The sequence below is a fragment of the Corvus kubaryi genome, unplaced genomic scaffold, assembly GCF_017639235.1.
Source record: "Corvus kubaryi isolate FWS band 111438036 unplaced genomic scaffold, C.kubaryi_AGA036_p1.0 37386, whole genome shotgun sequence".
In the NCBI taxonomy this organism is placed as follows: domain Eukaryota; kingdom Metazoa; phylum Chordata; class Aves; order Passeriformes; family Corvidae; genus Corvus; species Corvus kubaryi.
In genome coordinates this window covers 654,911-674,615 of record NW_024581128.1, presented here as the reverse complement: position 1 = coordinate 674,615, position 19,705 = coordinate 654,911, and the positions used below count along the sequence as shown (strand labels likewise).

Below are 19,705 nucleotides of genomic sequence, written 5' to 3'. Positions count from 1 at the left end.
AGGTGCCATCTTAAAAACTATCCGAAATTTTCATTGTCAGTCTAAAGACACCGTCAGTATCATCCAGGGAACAGAAAACTTCCCTGTAGTTCTAAAAGCAAAATCTAGAGCCTACAAATACCCTTAAAGTACTTTTGAGGCAACATCTCATTAGAAGTAAATTGTTACTCAGAGAGTATCCTTTATACCACATAATTTTTCAGTCAAGGCTGTCGAACGATGAATCTCAGACACTCTCATTTCATGCAGCATTTCTTTTTCACAAGCCTTTTTTTATTGCACCCTTTGCAGAAACAATAGCTAGGAAACAATTTCCAAGGACTTATAAAAAGAAACGAAGGGTTTAGGCTGTGCATTAAAGAATATTCTTTTTGTCACAAGTAGCAAGTCTACCAAGATGAGTCAAGAAGAAGAGGCTGGGAGCAGCTTCCTCATGTCAAAGTGAGAGCAACAGGGCAAACAAGATGTCCAGGAAGGAATAAAAGCCATTATGCAGCCACTGCCACCCAGAGCTTTCTGTCCCCTGCAGCCACCATCCTTTTATATTCTGTTTCTGGCAGTTCTTCAGAGTCCCCTAACTCATGGCAGTGGCACAGACCACACTTCCAAGCTGGATGACATAAATGACAGAGGTGTTTCCCAGTACCACACCTGCACCACGACAGAGGAGGAAGGATGAACACTCTGTTGGTTCAGCACCTATTTTCCTCACAGGTGTGAGAGCTACACGTTATGAACTAGAGAACTTTTGAGTTAGAAACCTCATTAATTAAATGATGAACTAGTGAATTTCTGTGCTAGATTAGTACAAAAGGACTGAGTACAAAAAAGTACATAAAAGGACTGAGTGCTTGTTTTCCTGCTTAGCAAGCTCACAAAATGAACTTTAATTTACAGGTTATGTTGATCTGCAAATCTGAGTGATCCAAATGGACTGAGAGAAACACACCTAGTGCTATTTTGCATTCTGTAGTTTAACACTCAGACACAAATCACTGAGTTTTTCTGTTTCTTTGTTTTTTAAAAAATGATAGTACCATACTTTCACTATCTGGCTTAAAAAGAGAGCTATTCTGACACTGGAAAGGTTGCATTGACCCTCCTAAAATGGAGCTGTGCTTGCACAAAATTCTTCAAGTTGCCTTCAGCAGAAACAGGCAATGGAAACAAAAAAGCATGAACAAACCAGTAAGTGATCACCAAGCCCAGTTTTCACAGCTGGTAGCAGGCAATTTCAGTGTTGGACAAAACCCCTTGGAGATCTGTTTTTTGAAAAGGGCATTATTTATAACTTTATCTTCTCCCTTGGAAAGCTCCCCTACATTAGAGGCTCAAAGGGCCACTGACCTCATGTTCTGTGCCTTCAGGCCTTACTGAGCACTAGGTCTCACTTCCTAATTGTAATTGCACTACAAGGCAATTACTATCACAGCACAGGATGTCATGTAGGCTACTTTTTTTTGCTGTTACCATGTTCATTTTGGAGAAACATGACAGAAAAATTCATCTCAGGGTGGATGACACATGAAAGAAAGCCTTCCAGTGAAAATAATAATGGCACACATCAGCTACACCTGTAAATGTTAATTACCACTGTGATTATATTATGTTAGACACCAGTTAAGCATTACCACCAGCTCTATTTAAAGAGATTGTTCTTATGTGCAAGATATGAGCAGAACAGGAAATGTGCCTTAGGCTGGCAGGGAAAATAAGAAACAGGTAACCCAAGTTCTCTATGACAATTTTAGTTCTAGTTTACATGAAAATCTGAGCTTGCCTATACTCTATTTTACAGTCAGGAGAAATCAAATTCCAGCTTTTCTGTTTTTCCATTATAAGAAAACACTTTAATAAGCCCTTTTTTTTAGCAAGAGAGTGCAGCCTTTTCAGTAGCATAATCACACCAGAAAGGACCTATTGTACCTCTGTTCATAAGGCAGTCCTTTAAAAATGGCTCGGAGTTTCTTGCTGTGAAGCACAACTTCCCAGCAAACATTATTTTAATCTCCTGTACTGTGGTGAAGCTAAAGATAATGGAAAGCACACACAGAAATAGCAGCATGTCTCTCACCTATTTAAGCCAGAAATGCTAAAATGATCTATTTACTTCAAAACTCATACTTGTTATCAGAAACTTTTAAGACTCAATTATCTTGAGCTCACTGCTGACTTTGAATATAGAATGTTTTGCTGCTGCTGCTGCTATTTTTCTGTAAAAGCATTCCGCTTTCTCTGTTCACATGTGTGGCAATCTCACATACCAGCAGGGCCCCAGCCTGCTTCTAAAAGCTTTTTTATTGATCAAATGTAGTAAATCATTGAGACAGATTTCTACAGCACACAGAACCGCCGCAGAGCAACTCAACTTTGCTGTTTGTAAATAATTCTGCCAGCACAGAAGGACAAGCTCCCCTGCTGTAGCATCCAAAGTGACAGTCAGCTGTGACACGGCACAGCAGCAGACCAACATTCACTGCTCTGCAATGTGCCCCTTCAGGTGACAGAAGGCACTGCCATCTGCAGGGCTGGGCAACAAAAATCACTTCTTTTAGGAGCAGTTCCCGTGCAATTCAATCGTTGCAAATGGCCTTCAGACACAGACTCAGCTAAAGGCCAAGTGTTCCAAAGGGTCTTTGCTGTATCAGTCAAAGCCCAGAGTGTGGCCCAGTTCACTCCAAAAACCCACTGAGATAAGAAAATGGGTTAACAGGTCACAGATTTTGTCTCCCCATCCCTTCTGACAGATTATCTAACTTGTTTTTAAAAAGCTCCAATGACAGACATCCCATATACTCCCAATCCATTCCAGTATTCAAATTTCCATTTGCAAGTCATTTTTTATGTCTAAATTTACCTTGCTTTTTATTTATATCCATTGCTTTTTATCCTTTTTACAGCAGACATCTAAAACAGTTTATATCTTTCCACTCTGCACGACTTAAAAAAAAATATAGAAACCAACTCATGACTTTTAATTACCCAGACTGAGATTACAATACAGCATCATTTTCCATGTCTCAGAAGATACTAAAACCCACTGCCATGAGCAAAGATCTGGATTAACCTAGAAAACATTCAAGCCACTGGATAGAATTCCAGCTGATGGTCATCTCAGCAAAATGCAGAAAGATAATCAAGGGCAAAGGAACCCATTTGCACATTTATCAGGACAGGAGAGAAGCCTCAGATGCTTTTCTGGAGTAGAGCTGTCAGGTAGCTCAGCCTCTGACTTGCCTGATTATTCTTTTAACCTTCAGACAAGGAGCTGTTGTGAATCAGGCTATTTTGTTAAGAAAAATGTTTCTTATAACCCTCCTCTCTCGATTAAATAGACAAAGTAATTCACTTTCTCACAGGTTATGCTTGTACAAGTCATGCAGCTGAAATAGAAAACCAGACTCATTCCTGCTGCTGTAATACTGACTTAGTAAAGACTTGCTAAATAATTGCATGGTCAATATAAAGTAGTGATAATTTTTTTAAGTCCCTGAGAAGGTTTGCAATGCTTACCTCGATGACTCTTGCTTCAAAATCTTCGTAAGTTTCTGTTGGGAGAAGAACAGGATGTTACATTTCCTTGTGTTACTTCTTTACCAGCACATCCTCCTGTAGTGGGTGCCACTTAAGAAGGACACAACCTCTATGGAACTGTAATTTATAAAGCAGTCTCAGCAACACATAGAAAAGGTAAGACAAGAACAATTTGAATCAGCAATGTGAACTGTGTTCTTCCCTAAACACTGCTCTAAAATTGCAAATAAACCTCAAATTTCATACATACAAAGCAAAAGCTGTAAATCATTAAAATCACCAGATGGGTCAACTTCCATTATGACTAAAGTATTATCCAATATTCTTCAGAATATTGTACAACCAACAGGGATTCCAAGAAATTTGGGGTTTGGACTAGATGACCTGTAAAAAGTCCCTTCCGACTCAACCTGTTCTTTGATTCTATGATACTGCAAGTACTTCTTGATCCACACTTTTGTGAAATTCCAGAAAGGGGAGGGGGAGCATGAAACAAAACAATACACAACCACTTCAAATAACTATGCATCATTTAGCCCTTACAAACTCTTGCTTTTCCAACGTATTCCATGAACACAAGCATTTCAGTGTAACACAGAAGACCATTATTTGGTGTAGTTACAGTGAGATTCTGGAGAAAAGCTTAAAACCATGGAATGGTGTAGAACTGGGGCCTCAGTCCTTCACCAAGCATTGCTTTATCATTTACACACAACCTCCAAGATGGTTATAAACACAATCATCTTGGCACAGTTTAGAGATCTGTCAGTCTACACAAAGCAGATTTCTAGCTCACAGCAAGGATACAAATCCCAACAGGCACCCTCTGCTCCCTCTGAAGCTCTTCAGTTGCTAAAGAAACACTGTAAACTCGGGAGAAAAGGAATTCTATAAGTGGAAAATACTGCTCTTTCTCTACTCCTAGCTAGCACAGTAAGTGACACCAGGGAATCCAGTCATGCCACAGTCTCAGGCCAAAAGGATTCATTGGGTTTGGCAGTTTCAGGTCTGTTCTTCCTATCACCTTGACTTTGCATACAGTGAATGTCCCCATTCCCCTGCAAAATCATTAATCCTCTGAATAAAAAGATGCTGGAAGAACTACGGGGGCCTGAAAATCCCCAACATTTTTAACAGATTAAAAGGAAATCAGTGCATGCTAATCAGAAGCTGCTTTTTCTCAAACACATTCATAATACAAGCTGACAGCTTCATTTTCCTATTTTGATTGCAGTGCCCTTTCCTCTTTTTGGCAGAACTTGACCTTACTAGAACAGCCTCCACACAGCCAACTTTAATGCAAGTAATCTACATCAACAGCACCAGCCAAAAGCATAATCAAGGAAAACACCAGAAGGTAAAGTTAACAAATGCATAAACATTGTTTACAACAGCTGTCACTTCTTTTAGTGGTATAAACTCAACACAGTCTTGTGTCCACAGCATGGAACTAGAACCATGGCATTTTCTTGACTTGCTCCACGTTCCACCACTGACTTATGGGGAATTTGGAACAATTAATCTCTCAAATCTCCTGGTTTTACCTTGACAGATTCAATGATAGCTGGCCAAGTGCACTGTCGCATCACTGCCTTCCATGGAATATTTGCTCTTAAGGTAATAAAATGAAATGCAAGCAGTGCTAGAAAATACCACCTGTCTTTCATAGCCCCTCTTACTACAGAAGTGTACTGAAAGATGCCAATAAGCAGAGTTTCACAATAAAAACTCAGCCCAACAGGAGTTGACATGTCTTTTTCATGTTTAACTAGTTGAAAAAGATTAGGCTTCTAAATATAAAAGCTACTATAGAATTTCTAGTGGTCTGAATAACAGCATTGTAAAAGAAGTCACCTCTCTGCTCTACATATAGGACCTCTGGTTTCACTATACTGAACTACTTAGGAAATAAATAAGTAATTTTATAGTTATTATCATTACTATGGTATTTATTGCAGCTTCTAAAATCTACATTCAAACTACATAATCTTTAACCCTATTTCATTATTTGAACTAGAATTAAAAACAAGACTGATTTATCCCACAGAATCCTTTAAGAAACTATAAAAAAGCCATGACTATATTTCATACTCAAGACAATTGATGCTGGACACAGAAAAACATTTCCATCCTTCAAGACTCCTGGAACAGTCTGTGACATAACACAGTACTCTGTAATATCACATAAAATCATACAGTCTGTAACAGAACAGTCTAACAGCTACAGGAAATTAAGCAATGTTTTAACAAATTTCACTGTTGTTAGCAGTACCTGCTCTTTGATTTAGCTGGCTTGTGTGTGGGCATGGAACAGAGAAGTATAAAACCAATTTTCAGTCACAGAAAAAGTCTGGATCTCGCTTTCTCCAAGCCCGCCCTCAGAAAAGCTAAGGGAGAGGAAGAAGATAACTGGTTTTCTTACCTCCATTAGGACCAGGGTCAGGAGGATCCAGAAGGATACCTCCCCAACACTTTCCACTCCATCCTCCCTCCCTCTTAATTTTTATTTTCCTTTTCTTCTCCCATGTATCTCTCTGATGAATAATTTCAGATTGAATTCTCTCTCGTTCTTCTTTTTTTCGCTGGGCAACTTCCTGGACTTTCCCAGTTTGCAACACAGGAGCATTAAGACCAGGCCAGAGGAAACCAGAAGGTCCTTAAAAATAACAGAGAAAAATTATGCTTTGTTCCAAATTAGGACGCAAAATGCAACAAAATGGAAAATTCTCTTATATTTCAAATGCACTGTATGATGCAGAATTTATATCTGAAAAAGCAAAACCAACATTAAATAATCATGTCAAGATTTTTTTGTTTAAAGACAAAAATATCACAAGCAGTTCTGACATCACAGAAAGGAAAAAAAAATTGTCCACTTATGAAATCAAGAAACACTATACACAAAACCATCAGCTTTCTATATGTGAATCTACCTTCACCAATCTCCTGGCCTCTATTGAGATTCTTCCTTAGCTTTTTCTTCCTTTTCTTTCCTCTTCCTTTCTTTACTCCCACGCCAGTCTCTGCCAAAGCTCCTTTCCACAGCTGATCAGCTGTCACTGAAATAAAAAAAAACCCAACTCCCATAAGTAATGTTCAAGTACAGATTACACTGGAAACTGAAGCTGAACAAAAAATAACCCCAAACTTGAAACTTGCTTGATCTTTGCTTTGCTGGAATTTAAACTGTAGGATTACTGCCTTGCCAAGAAAGTAATTTCCTACTCTGTGCATATGTATTTGGTGCAAAGATGTGCCTCTACTCCTCATTACTGCACTGAGAGAGGCACACAGCCAAGTGCCTGTTTTTAACACGGTTTTTCAAAATCGATTTAAAGATAAATATTCCTAACAAGTAAGGCATTAATTTCGTAACTCAGAGCAGCAATACCTTGAAGCACTTATCCAAGGACACTGATCAGTGGCAGTCAACTTGAATCACCCCTAAAAAGGCCTGCTTTAAAAGGCCACAAAACACAAAATGTTAACCAAAACATAAACCTGCTGCTGTTCACATGTTCTGAAAATACGTCCCCCTTACTGCTTGTGTAAGTGGGAAGGAATGTAAGGAGGAAGGAATGCAAAACACTTTTAACAGCATCATCAGAGCTCTGGCTCTGTCAGGCCTCCTCAGGCAGTGGCTGTGGTGCTTCAAGCATTGCCTTGGTGCCTCACCCAGCACAGGAGAGCAAGACATAGGAAACACCTATTCAATAGTTAACTGCAAACCACCATTCACTGCAAACCACTGACGGCAATAGAGGATACCACGGCAGCTTAGGCAAAAAAAACCTACACCAAAAAGAAAGTGATTATGTGAAAAGACACCATAGACAATATTTCCCAGAATCCCAGGGTGGGTCAGGTTGGAAGAGACCACCGTGGGTCATCTGGTCCAACCTCCCTGCTCAAGCAGAGTCATCGCAGAGCACATGGCACAGGATGGTGTCCAAATGGCTCTTGAATAACCCCAGTGAGGGAGGCTCCACAGCCTCTCTGGGCAATCTGTCCCAGTGCTCGGGCACTGCTCAGTGAGGAACCTCTTCCTCATGGTCAGGTGGAACTTCCCGTGCCTCAGTTCCTGCCCGCTGCCTCTTGTCCCATTGCCCGGCACCGCCGAGCAGAGCCTGGTCCATCCTCTGAGCCCTCCCTGCAGACACTGACACACACGGATGAGGTTCCCTCTCAGTGTCTCTTCTCCAGCCTGAACAGGCCCAGCTCCCTCAGCCTTTCCTCAGAAGGGAGGGGCTCCAGTCCCTTCATCGTTTGCCACCCTCTGCTGGACCCTCTCCAGGAGCTCCTTGTCTCTCTTGTCCTGAGGAGCCCAGAACTGGACACAGCACTCCAGATGTGCCTCACCAGGGCTGGGTAGAGGGGCAGGATCACCTCCCTGACCAGCTGGCAGTGCTCTTCCTAATGCAGCCCAGGATGCCATTGGGACTGGGCCACAAGGGCACTGCTGGCCCATGGACAGCTTGTTGTGCACCAGCACCCCCAGGTCCTCCTTCCCAGAGCTGCTTCCCAGCAGGTCACCCCCAGCCTGTGCCGGTGCCTGGGGCTGTTCCTCCCCAGGTGCAGGACCCTGCACTTGCCCTTGCTGAACTTCAGGAGGTTCTTCCCTGCCCATCTCTCTGGCCAGAATACAGAAGCATCACCATTGTTCTGCTTGCAGATTAATGTTATTATGTGCTTGACCCAGGGGCAATGTTACTATGGCAGTGTAAATCTTGTGTTCTCTGACTAGAAACTGAAAATTTTGTTTATTTAAAATAGACAAAAAAAGTCAGTAAACACTTTTAACCAAGGGAATTAAAATAACCATAGAATCACTACCACTTCCCATCAGCAATCCATTCTTTTCAGATTAATGCACATGAGAGATCCTGCCGCACAGACTGGCAAATGCTTTGGAACTGGGGCAGCTCTGCCATGCTGACAACACAGCGAGGGACAGAAACTATCCAGGATGCCCAGAGGTACCACTTAGTGCCCAGGTTTATTTTTGTATTCTTTGTTTAAGGCGCCAAGGTGGTTCTTCCAAGAGTTTGACACATACACCTATTCACACAAATATCTTTCCCAAAGCAGGAAGCTTAACTGATTCCTTTTTGAGAATCCTGAATCCAGCAATCAAAGCTCAGCACACTGGAAAGCAAGGACACACAACTCTGCAAGTCCAGGGAGTACAAAATAGTATTACCTTAAGACAGCCAAGAGCAGAGTGGCCTCCAAAGTCACTACATACCCAAAAAACAAGGTATATGAACACTACAACAAAGCAAAACACGTAACAGGAATTTTGGTTCTTTTGCAGACAAGTGGAAATCTCTGTACTATAGACAAGTAGAAATCCCCATGGATAACAGCAAAGTTTATCACACTTCTTATATGCTGTGAGGCAAGAACTGAAGTTGCTCCTGGGTAGGCTTTAGTCCCTGTAAAAAAGAAATTTTTGTCTGAAATTACATGCTTTTTTCTAGACATTAAAGTGAACCCCAATGTCCAGAGATTTAGGAGTTTAAAAAAAAAAAATCCCACAAACAGCAGCTGTATCAAATGGCTTGAAACCAGTGTCTGAACTGTCATCCACTAAAATACCTTCCAGCTGATTACAACACACTGATGCATGTAGCTGTGAGCTAAATGTGGGGGCGGGGAAAAAAACAACAAAAAACCCCACCAAAACCAATAAAAACTTACATAAAAATGCATTACCTCCTTACCAAAATTTTTTTCAGGGGAAAAAAAAAATTAAAGTAAGTAGGTAATGCATGATTCAGTAAATTCATGCTCTTAAGTGAACTATGTGGCTGCTCCATTAGGTGCAAGGCTGATCATCAATCCTGTTAAGCTTCTTAGCTTATTCAGAAAACACTGTGTAACTAGCAATTCCTTTTTACAGATTATAATCCTGCTAGCCTGGAAACATGGAATTACAATAAAGGTACTTACATTTTTTTCTGCAAGGCTATTTTTTAGCTGGAACAGTCCCTGAATCTGCAGTTTGGGTGACCTCACAAAGGGTCCTAACAGCTACAAAGGAGGCTGTAGAGGGGCAGCAACAAGCAGTTAAGAGCAGATCTGGAGCTTGTAATACACTCCAAAAAAATCCTGCACTTTGAGCTGCACTCCAAATATATCTACAATCAGATCACTTTAATTCCAATAGAGGAAAGTAGCAAAGGTCACAGAGTAAGGACATTGTCTTGCACCAAAGGAGACCATTCAATGCCAACAGATCCATGAAGAAGAGGTCAGGCCGAGTCAAGCTTTGGCCTCAAGCACTGCACAAATTCTGACAAAATTAGAACCAGATGAAAACATCACATTTGGTCCCAAAGTGCAGTTCATCTAATCAGCCTATAATAATAGCATCATGTGTTTGGAAAGCAGCTGCATTTAATGAAACACATCAGAAGCCTGCAAGCTGCAGAGCTGAGTTCTTTATAAGATGGAGGTATCACGCTGATTTTAAGATGAAGTGACAAGAATGGAATATGAAAGGGATAGGCTGTCATCAGGAAGATTACAGTGGTGGGGACATTGCTTATGACAGACAGACAACACACCACTGGAGAAAATAAAAATCTGCATGTAAGAAAGGTCAATCTGACTTGGCAGCAAAGCACCAAAGTGATTAATGAGCACATACACAGGCAGGAGAAACGTCTTGAATTGGAGGAAGTAACTCCAAACAGAAAGGAGGATCACTGTACTGCTTTTCACACTTGTAGAGATATTATGGAATGAAGGCACTACAGCAGATATGTAGTCTCTTCGTGATTTACGGGCTTATTTTACTTTGCCTTTGTAAAATGGGGTGTTGCATGCATTCCTCAAGAGCTAAAATAGAACCACTTAAAATAAAGCCACTACACATTTTTAGTAAGTTACCAAAAAGCACATAGCTACTGAGTGGGGGGGAAAGTGTCATCTATAAGATTTTATTTTATAGACTAGGAAAAGATCCACTACTGAATTGAGCTGAAAGCATGCTTTATGCAAGCTGATCACTAACAACCACCAGAGGTACATCTGTGTGACATCACTCCATTTTGCTGAATCTACACAAAAGATATTTTTTAATATTCTGGAAAGGATTTGGGATTGTGTCTTTTTATATTATCCCTGAGTATCAGAAATGAGACAGGTATTTATAAGACGAATATTAGGCCACACCTCAGTAAACCACAAGTATTAAAAGACTTCCTGTAACCCCCATCAGAAAACAGTACCCTAGATACTCATTAACTGAGATTAAAATCAGATTTCTCTGTCTCCTGCAAGATGAGTTCACAGCTTGCTGAGCACACAAAGAAAGACAAAGAGCAGTAAGTTGGAAAACTGAAGGGAGTAAAAGGAGAAGAAAGAATCAATTTTGTAAAACAGCTAAGCAGGCTCACTTCTTTCAAATACAAGGAATCTTTTCCTAAGGTTTTTGGTGACAAACAGCCTGTAGCAGCACAGCAGCAGAGATACAAAACATTACTATTGACACAATAAAAACACTAAAGAACTTGTTATAATAAACATGCTTCTTTCAGTGCTCTGTCGTCCACTAATACCATCACATTTGTGCAGCTGTATTACCTTAAGGTAAGGTCTTTTCAATCACTAACATTCTCTTCCAGGTTTCAGCTTGGAATACACACTTTTATTAAGAGATGAAATCTTACAAGGTGTATTTCAACCCCATTCCTTCTCCAGACACCAATGGACTTGCCACCATCTCCAAACAAAAACAGCATTTAGAAAAAAATGCTTCATGCATATGAAATATGAAAGAGCAGAGAATGTGCTGCTTACATATTCTATTACAAATTTAATGATAAATTACACAGACCCTACACAGCTGCTTAATGACCACAATGAGACATTTCTTCTTGGATGCAGGTCTTTAACTTAAATAACTTAATCCAGAAGTTTAACACACTCATCTGGAAACTGGAGACCCATACACTTCCTGATTTGAAGGATTTCAACCTTGGTCTCCCATTTTCTGCATGAATATACATCTCTCTGTTTTTTCACAAAAACCATTCCAAAAAAACAACATTCTGCTTCTAGCTCCTTTTGCATCCATACTTAAAAGATTCCTAGGACAGAGGCTGGCACAGAACAGGCTACATGAACCACTCCAACCAGGATTTGGCAAAGAACTGCTATTTAAGTAGCTTAGGTCAGGAAAAGGAGTGCTCAGCTGTATTTTTAAATCTAGGCCTTATGACGTCTTATATTCTCTCTCCACCATGTTACAAAATGTGCCTAATAACCGTATCCTTAACTACAAGGCATTTAGGGTAAAGGTCCTAGGAAAAACCACACACAGAGCAGCTGCCTTAAGAGCAAAACCCACAACTCATTGCAGTGGCTGAACATGACTCAAATCATTTAGATGTCACTTCCAATTGCATGCATTAACATTCAACTTCAAGCTCAGTTCTTTTGAGTGGCTGGAGTAATTCTCACAATTATATTAAAAACCTACTTCCAAAACAACAGCAGTGAACCATCCAAAACAAAGATGGAGTTTGACTTTATACACCTTCGTCATCTTCAGCTGAACTCATATAATGTTCAAAAACTGTCAACTCAGTTCATACCATCTGTTATCCTTGACAAGTTATGCTTCTAATATATTTTCCCCTTAGTTTTAAAAGTGGAAGTCTTTAATTCCAAGACCTACTCAGGCTTTTTAAAGTTACTTATGGAAAATGTTTAACTCCTCTAGGTTGAATCCTCTCCTCCACGATTCAAAAGGGAATATTCTGCAGATGATAATACAAAGAGATTTATTAATGAGAGAAAAGTGGAATAATGGCATGCTAATACCAGAGGGATTACTTATAACACGTGAGATTCTACAGCAGCCTCATCAAAATCAGTGTGTTCATCCCAAATGAGAACTGCTCTTGCCACTTCACCTCTGAAATTCAACTGTCTGCCACCATGTGACATCAGTGTCTTGACTCCCCATCTAACCCTGGTCCACAAGCAGAAAAGCATGGATCTATAGGATCCATAAGAAATGACATATAGTGCCAGATTATTCTCAAGTGTCTTAAGTCACCACACTGAAAACATTGTTTTCTTCGAAGAAAGAGACCCTTTCTCAAAAGAGCCCTCTCAGCCTTTTTAAATAGAAGTGTATGATGCATATCTGATACTGAGCTCTGCTGAAAGATAACAAGAAGACAAAAACCTCCACCTTCCCAGTGAGGCCTTAAAAAAAAGGGGCTGCTTAAGCAAAATGCATGCTCCTGTTTGCAATTCTGCCTTCACCCTCTTCAGATGCCATCTTCCAAGGGTATTTATTATCTGTGAGCTCTGCAGGGCCTTTATAGAAACCTGGGAAGTACTGAAGACTGTGAAGCATTCAGTCTAGACAGCCACTACTGAGTCACACAGCATTAACTGGGGTATCCAGCAGCAGAACTGCAAGAATCTGGACACTGAAAACGTCTCACTAAGACAAGGACTACTGCAACACCATAAAAATGAACATGAGGCCATTTAAGAGATTAGTACCTCAGGACAGATATAAAACAGTTTTAGGTAAAAGTTCACAGACTGAAAGTTAAAACTGCACATATCTGAAATGTTTCCACTGAAAATTTAAGCTCAGTTCTACTTCTCACTGCTAGATGGGTTTCCACAGGAGTGAAACAGGAAAAAACCCTCATCAACTGCCAAATTTTCTGCCCTCCGGTTATGTTAATACAAGTCTGAAGCTCTTGGAGCTACTACCTATTCATAGCAATTTAATAACATTGTTAAAAAACGCAAAAGCTCCCATTATGTGGATAGCATAAAAATTTTGTTTAGGTGTGTCTGCAAATTTGTTGGCAGAAAAAGACATCTATAGTCTAATTATTTTTTCCCACAAGATAGCAGCATGGGGAAGTTTTGGGCATTTTCCTCAAAATCCAGAAACAAATCTGTTGCATCTTGATAGTACAACAAAACCTCAGACCTGGAAAATATTCCAAAAGATGCATTCATACTGCTATACACACACAGGGAATAACTCTACTTAACTGCAAACCCTGAGCACACTTTCACAGTGCACTTAGATTAGAATTTCACATTTTCTAAAACTGGCAATTTGTCACAGTGTCAGCAGAAGCTGAGGATGTGGGACTGTCAGGTTGATTGTCAGTCCCAATTCAAACCCTGAATAAATCCAGCTACAAGCCCAGCATCTGAGAAACTGTATTTTGTTTTCTTTATAATGTTTTATTAAAAACCAAGGACCTTAAATGTAGCTAATATATGTTGTTGTAAATGCTACTATCTTTTGAAGGTTGCTTTGATTATTAAAGCTTTAATTTTTAATAACTATCATGCCTCAGTGTCACCAGATGGATATGGAGAAGGGAGATTCCAGTGAGGTCTGCAAACTAAACACCTTTGGCTCAGTTCAGTTCCTCAAAACAAAATGAAAATCAGGGGCTGAATGCCTTTGAAAAGTAATACTGCATCATAACAAATCAAAACCCAACAGAATGCCCCTCTAAGTACAATTAACTATATGACATTTTATATTCACTCCCCTTTTTCCTGACTAAACACAATTAACCAACTATTCTTCAATACACAGACAACTCTCTTGGAAAAGGAAAAAAAATTTAAAACAGCAGTTGAACAGTTTTGACTCTTTACATCCTTAATGCTGAAACATCAAAACTCTTCTTGTGATACCACTGGTAATGACAAGAGACAACTCTGTCATTATTTATCTGGAGCGTTCATACTTCAAGAAAAATTCTTTGTAAATTGAAACAAGTGTTTTTTAATTCTGATCATCGAGTTAGACATGGCTGTCAAAATGAACAGTTTAACCCAAAGAAAACTCACATAAGTCTACAAAACCATGATATAAAATGTAATTAAAGAGCAGCCTCAAGGAGCAGTGGAAGGTGTCCCTGGCCACAGAAGTGGCTTTGGAACGAGATGCTCTTTAAGGTCCCTTCCTAGCCAAGCCATTCCATGATTCCATGACTGGCTCCCAAGGGTAGCTAATGGAATTCACAGTGTGAGTAGGACAGTGTAATTTTTATATAGTCCCAGTATCAAATAAAAACTCTTCATTCTCACGTGCACTTGGATACATAACAGATGTTGAGAAAACCATGCTGATTTGGACGCCTTTGGGGTCAAAGACAACTCCTAAGGCTGGGAGACAGCCAAACCAGTAAATGAAACCTGAACTGCTTCCCATGGTCAGGAGGGTGGAAAGGGGAAAGAATTAGCCTGGAATGAGAAGATAATTTTACATTACTTCATTAAAAACTCACTGAAATATGTCATAGGACAAGAATAAATCCCTGTGTATGCTTTTGTGTCAGAGTTGCAGGAGACAACTATCTGGGTAAGGATCAGAGACTGCCTAGGATAATTGCAATTCCTCTGATTTAAATTAATTCCTTCTATTTAAACCAGTTAAACGATTAAAAAGATGTTGAAGGTATAGATGACCCTACTAACAAGGGCATAGTAATATTATCCAAGGTATGATGGAAGATAATTAAGCATTCACAAACGAGCTAGAAAAATCCAGTCACCTTTCTCAGTCACAAACCCCGTCACTTGGCTGACATCTCACTTGACAACTATTTCACATTAAATGGTCATATCTGCATTTTAAATGTTACCACTTCTCAAGCAACTGTCCTGCTAAGGATTTGAGTGATTTATACTGTTTGTATCCACTTCATCTGAATTCTGAAGATTTTACTTTTTATTTCTGTAAGAGAAACTGTTCTTAGAATAATTGTACTTTGATACACAAAACCCTGAGTCTTCTGAATCTCACGGCTACTGTCTCTGCTGAAGACATAAAGGAGGTACACTTTATTTTTTCCAGGTTGTTACATCTTATTAAATAAGCCCATAGTTTTAGGTAGTTTGCCTAAATATATAACATTTTACTAAACAACACAGATGCCATCCCAGCAAATATTTTTAATTCAGTCATTTAATCAGACATCTGGGAAAGTTCCTGGTAAAACAGAGCTCATCTAGAGCTTGAGAATATGAATACAAACCTAATTAATGAAACAATCTAACCTACAAATTGCAATCACATTGCAATCACTTGTGGTGCTACACGTTAAATTTAAGATAAACAAAATAACAACAGTGCGTGGCTTCTTACATATTCTGATCCTGTTGCTGCTTCCCTAAATGAGTTTTTCCTGCAGGTGGCGTCCTTAGAAAGCCTTTTCCATGCAGAGCCTGCAGTTCACACTGCAGCCTTTGCCTAGTCTTTGGAGACCGCTCTACCCTCAATTACTTGGAATCAGTCAATGGTCAAAATTTACTGGATAAGATGAGAAGCAAGCGCAGCCTGACTGTTTAACCCCGTCTTTAGCAGATGTAGAGAAAACAAACACATTCTGTCACTCAGATGTTGAGAATAGGAACAGACCACCAGTTCTGAAAACCTGATTTTGCAGAGCTCTTAAATTCTATGGATTACAAACAATCAAACTTTGACTCTCCCATTGCTGCAGTTATCCCTGCCAGAGATTTTGTCCTTACCATGTCTTCTCTTCCCCTGTGGGATAGGATAAGGAACCACAAAGCAGGTGAAAAAGCCCCTCAGTTACCTCAGCTCACAGTCCTGAGTGTGCATTTAAGCAGCCATCATTCCTCAGTTATGTTAAGCACGGGTATAATTCCTTTGAGGACTGGAGGAAAACACTGCACCCGACCAGACAATCTGCAGGATGCCACCAGCAGCTTCTGTGTAACACGTTCTTGCATTTCAGTAATTTCATTTCTGAGGCAGCACAGCTTGAACAGCACGCCTTGCCTGTGGCTCAGAAATAATTCAGATGATAAACACACAATTTATACTCTCAATAAAGGAGAAAGGAAACAGAGGGGGAAGATGCTTCCCCCTCCCATCCAGTGACATATATTAGATGGATTCACTGTGACAAAAAGCAAACCCTTGTTTGCTATTACAAGATAATAAACTGGTTTTGTGCATGCACTTCTGTCAACACCTATAGCTGCAACTGAAATCTCAGGAGATACAAAAAAGTCAGGATACACTGATTTTCAAGACTGTATCTCTCCAAAGCAGTATTTTCCTTTCCTCTTCTGTTTACTACAGTTAATAATTTTTATCCAACTCAAGACTTACATGTATTGAAGAAACTGCTTTTCCTGCACTGCTCGACTGTCCCAGTCCAGGGGGCAGAGAGGGAACACCGTGTCTGGAAAGCCCATGCCAGGCTAGAGTAGGAACTGCAACCCCCTTTCACTGGCACAGAAGCAAACCCTGGGAACAAAGACAGACAGGTGTTTATATACTGCACAAATCCTTCTTAACACGGTATTCCCTGCAAATATACACACCAGGAGAAAAACCAGTGATTTTCAAAGGGAATCAGAACCTTTTGTCTTGAAGTGCAAAGCAGAACGTGGGAGGGAAAACACTGCAACAGAAAATGCCACAAAGAGAAGAAGGCTAGAAGGCTTCGAGCATATTGCTGATAGAGTGATTTTAATTATTAATTATTAAGAAGCTGTTGCAGCCTTTGATTTTTCCTGGTTTACCTGCAAGAAATGGTTGGGGTTTTTTTGGGATATATTTGTGACTAGAGTGCGAAAATGCTTCCCTCCACTAAGGAAACTCCACTGGCCTGTTTTCAAGCCCCTCTTAATGTTCAGGCTTTAATCACAGTTTGGCATCACTTCATTATAGATTGCCCTGAGGATGAGAAGAGACCCAAAATTCATTAACTACTTAGATTTTGTTTAAGAAAGAAAGGCAAGAAAGCTTTTAGAGGACTGTAGAAGACAAAAATGTTTTCCCTTCCTTATAAGTATACTTTGACCTCTGCTGGGAAAAAAATAATACAGCTGAGTTTTGAAAAGTGACTGAAGAGGATTAAAAACCAGAAAATTTTAATTTAAGAAAAATTACAGAAAAATTAGAGAAAACAAACTTGGATTCCTATTGACTAAAAAATGTTCACAACGAGGAGAAAGAATGGGAAGAAAACTATAATTTGAGTAACGATGCCACTTCATCATCTCAAGGCAGATGTTACTTAAGTTACTCTGATGGGATAAGGGCGACTGATCCAAAGGCACAGCTGCCCTGCCCACCACCCTGTAAGGATGAGTAAGATCTGCACACCTAAACTCCACTTATGATCTGAAGCACATGTTTATTTTATCCAGTATTTATCACATTTCCTGTCCTGGAGAAGAATAACACATGCAAGAGCAACTAGGGTGACACTACTTGGCAAAATGCAAGCTTTCAGAAAACCTGACACTCGTTTAGAAAGTCCCGTTGGCATTGCTGAGATACAAAACTGAATTGTTATGCGGCTCTTGTAGGAGCCAGAGTGATAGAACTGCCACGGGAATGTGTGCAGCTGTGGAATGTTCTGATCCACGCACAAGCAGCCCCCACCTGGCTGTGTGCTGGTCTGGAGTTCACCACTGGCCATTTAATGCTGTGCCACAGCAGCCACTGCAAAGTGTCACAGGTGCAGCTGAGTTCAACACACCCCAAAGCACTTTTCCTACGCTGGAATTAACAAAATGGAGGGAAAATCACTGCAAGGGCTCATAAAACTCAAATTCACGGATGTACAGACCCCCACTCTGCCAAGGACCAGCCGCCTGGGGATCACGGCAATGCTCCTCATTTCCCTGATCCCGCAGCAACCCTACGGTGAAACCCCGGAGCAAGGGAGCACCAGGGGCTGCTCTCACCAGGTCACACCTCAGATCCATAGGAAGGCAGCAGAGACACTGCAAACTCCTCGCCCGTGCTGCCGTGCACGCACACGCGGACGTATGGATGCGCACATGGATGTATGGATGCGCACATGGATGGATGTCCGGGTGTGCACACTCAGCGCGCTCCCCTCGCCCTGCGGGGAAACCCCCCGCCTCCCGCGGCTCCTGCCCGGGCCGGTGACCGCCGCCCTCCCCGCGGAGGCTCCCCCGGCCCCCCCGCGCTGCCCCATCACCTCGCCAGGCCGCTCGGAGCGCACCGCGGGCACACGCCCGGCCGGCCGCCACCACCGCCGCCGCCATGACGGGCCCGCGCCCCCTCCCGGCCACCGTACTGAGGTGCCCCGCGCGCTGCCTGATGCCAAAGCGCACTTAGCGAGGGAATGGCTCGGGATAAACTAAGGCCGAGAGGCAAAAGCTGCGGCTGGCACGCAGCTGAAGCCTTTGCTGACCCTTCCTGCCCCGGCTGCTTCCTGCACCATTAACAATCCCACAGGCAGGCAGGAGGTGAACAGCCGCAAGGGGAAAGCCCTTGGCAGGTCCCCAGCACCCTGCAGGGCCGGGCTCGGTCCGGGGCTGTGTTCTGTGGACGCTGAAGTCTCTCTTCTAGGAGAGACTCTTTTTAGGTACTTCTTTTCCAGCACCATTGGTGTCTCATAGTTTGAATTACACTATTAAAGTTGTTAGTGCTTCATCCTGCGATGCTTGGAATAAATATTGGCATTAGGGAAGTGTTTAGGGTTTTGCTCTGATTACAGTGCTACTTTTATCCACAAAAGTAGGTGAACAAGCCAGTAAGTACACACCCGAGAGAGACATTGATTATTTATTTCAGAGTTGCGCAAGCTTGGGTCCTCTGTGGTATTCCACCAATCAAGAACACCAACTACCAAAACTTTTTACTATTTATACATTTCAGCAAACAAAGGAATTCGTGCTCATTGGCTACAAGTTACGTAGTTCTCTTACTAATTAGTATTCTACTATTGCCTAATGGTTCTCTCTCTTCTCACGCTGTTAGTCTGCATGCTCAGGCTTTCTCTTGGTCTGAGGTGGGTTCTCAGCTGGAGGTTGTGATCTGCCCCTGCCAGAATTACCTTTTACCCAGGCAGAGCTGACTCAGCACAGTCACTGGGCGGTCTTTATTAGCCTCTGCCTTATCTTGGGACTTCTGCTGAATGTCCTTGGGGCCCATAAATTCTGCATTCTCTGTGTTCACCATCAGTGGTACATCCTTCTTCCCAAGCCTGGTTAACCTCCCCCTGGGTCAGATCTCTGAAACATGCCCAGCCCTAAACCTTAAGGAGACAATTTACCCACCAGTAACCAGCACTGGGAGAAGAGCCTGACCCGCACCTGGACACACCCTGCTGTCAGGGAGTTGTAGAGAGTGATAAGGTCTCCC

The 19,705-nt window shown here is 41.4% G+C and overlaps 1 protein-coding gene across 3 annotated transcripts in view; it reads right to left on the bottom strand.

Moving 5' to 3' along the window:
* MRPS5 (mitochondrial ribosomal protein S5) overlaps positions 1-18,636 on the bottom strand; it is a 28,314-nt gene extending 9,678 nt beyond the window's left edge. For 2 of the 3 annotated variants that reach the window (XM_042036692.1, XM_042036694.1), the window contains exons 1-5: positions 18,537-18,636; positions 16,688-16,825; positions 6,468-6,593; positions 5,957-6,190; positions 3,514-3,548 (exon numbers count right to left, since the gene is read on the bottom strand). In XM_042036692.1, the coding sequence (XP_041892626.1) occupies positions 3,514-3,548; positions 5,957-6,190; positions 6,468-6,593; positions 16,688-16,825; positions 18,537-18,603 (600 nt within the window). In that variant the 5' untranslated portion in view covers positions 18,604-18,636. Of the gene's footprint in view, positions 1-3,513; positions 3,549-5,956; positions 6,191-6,467; positions 6,594-16,687; positions 16,826-17,971; positions 18,102-18,536 lie in introns of those variants that run through there. The other variant, XM_042036693.1, reaches the window with a different exon arrangement.
* Between the last annotated feature and the right edge of the window lie 1,069 nt (positions 18,637-19,705).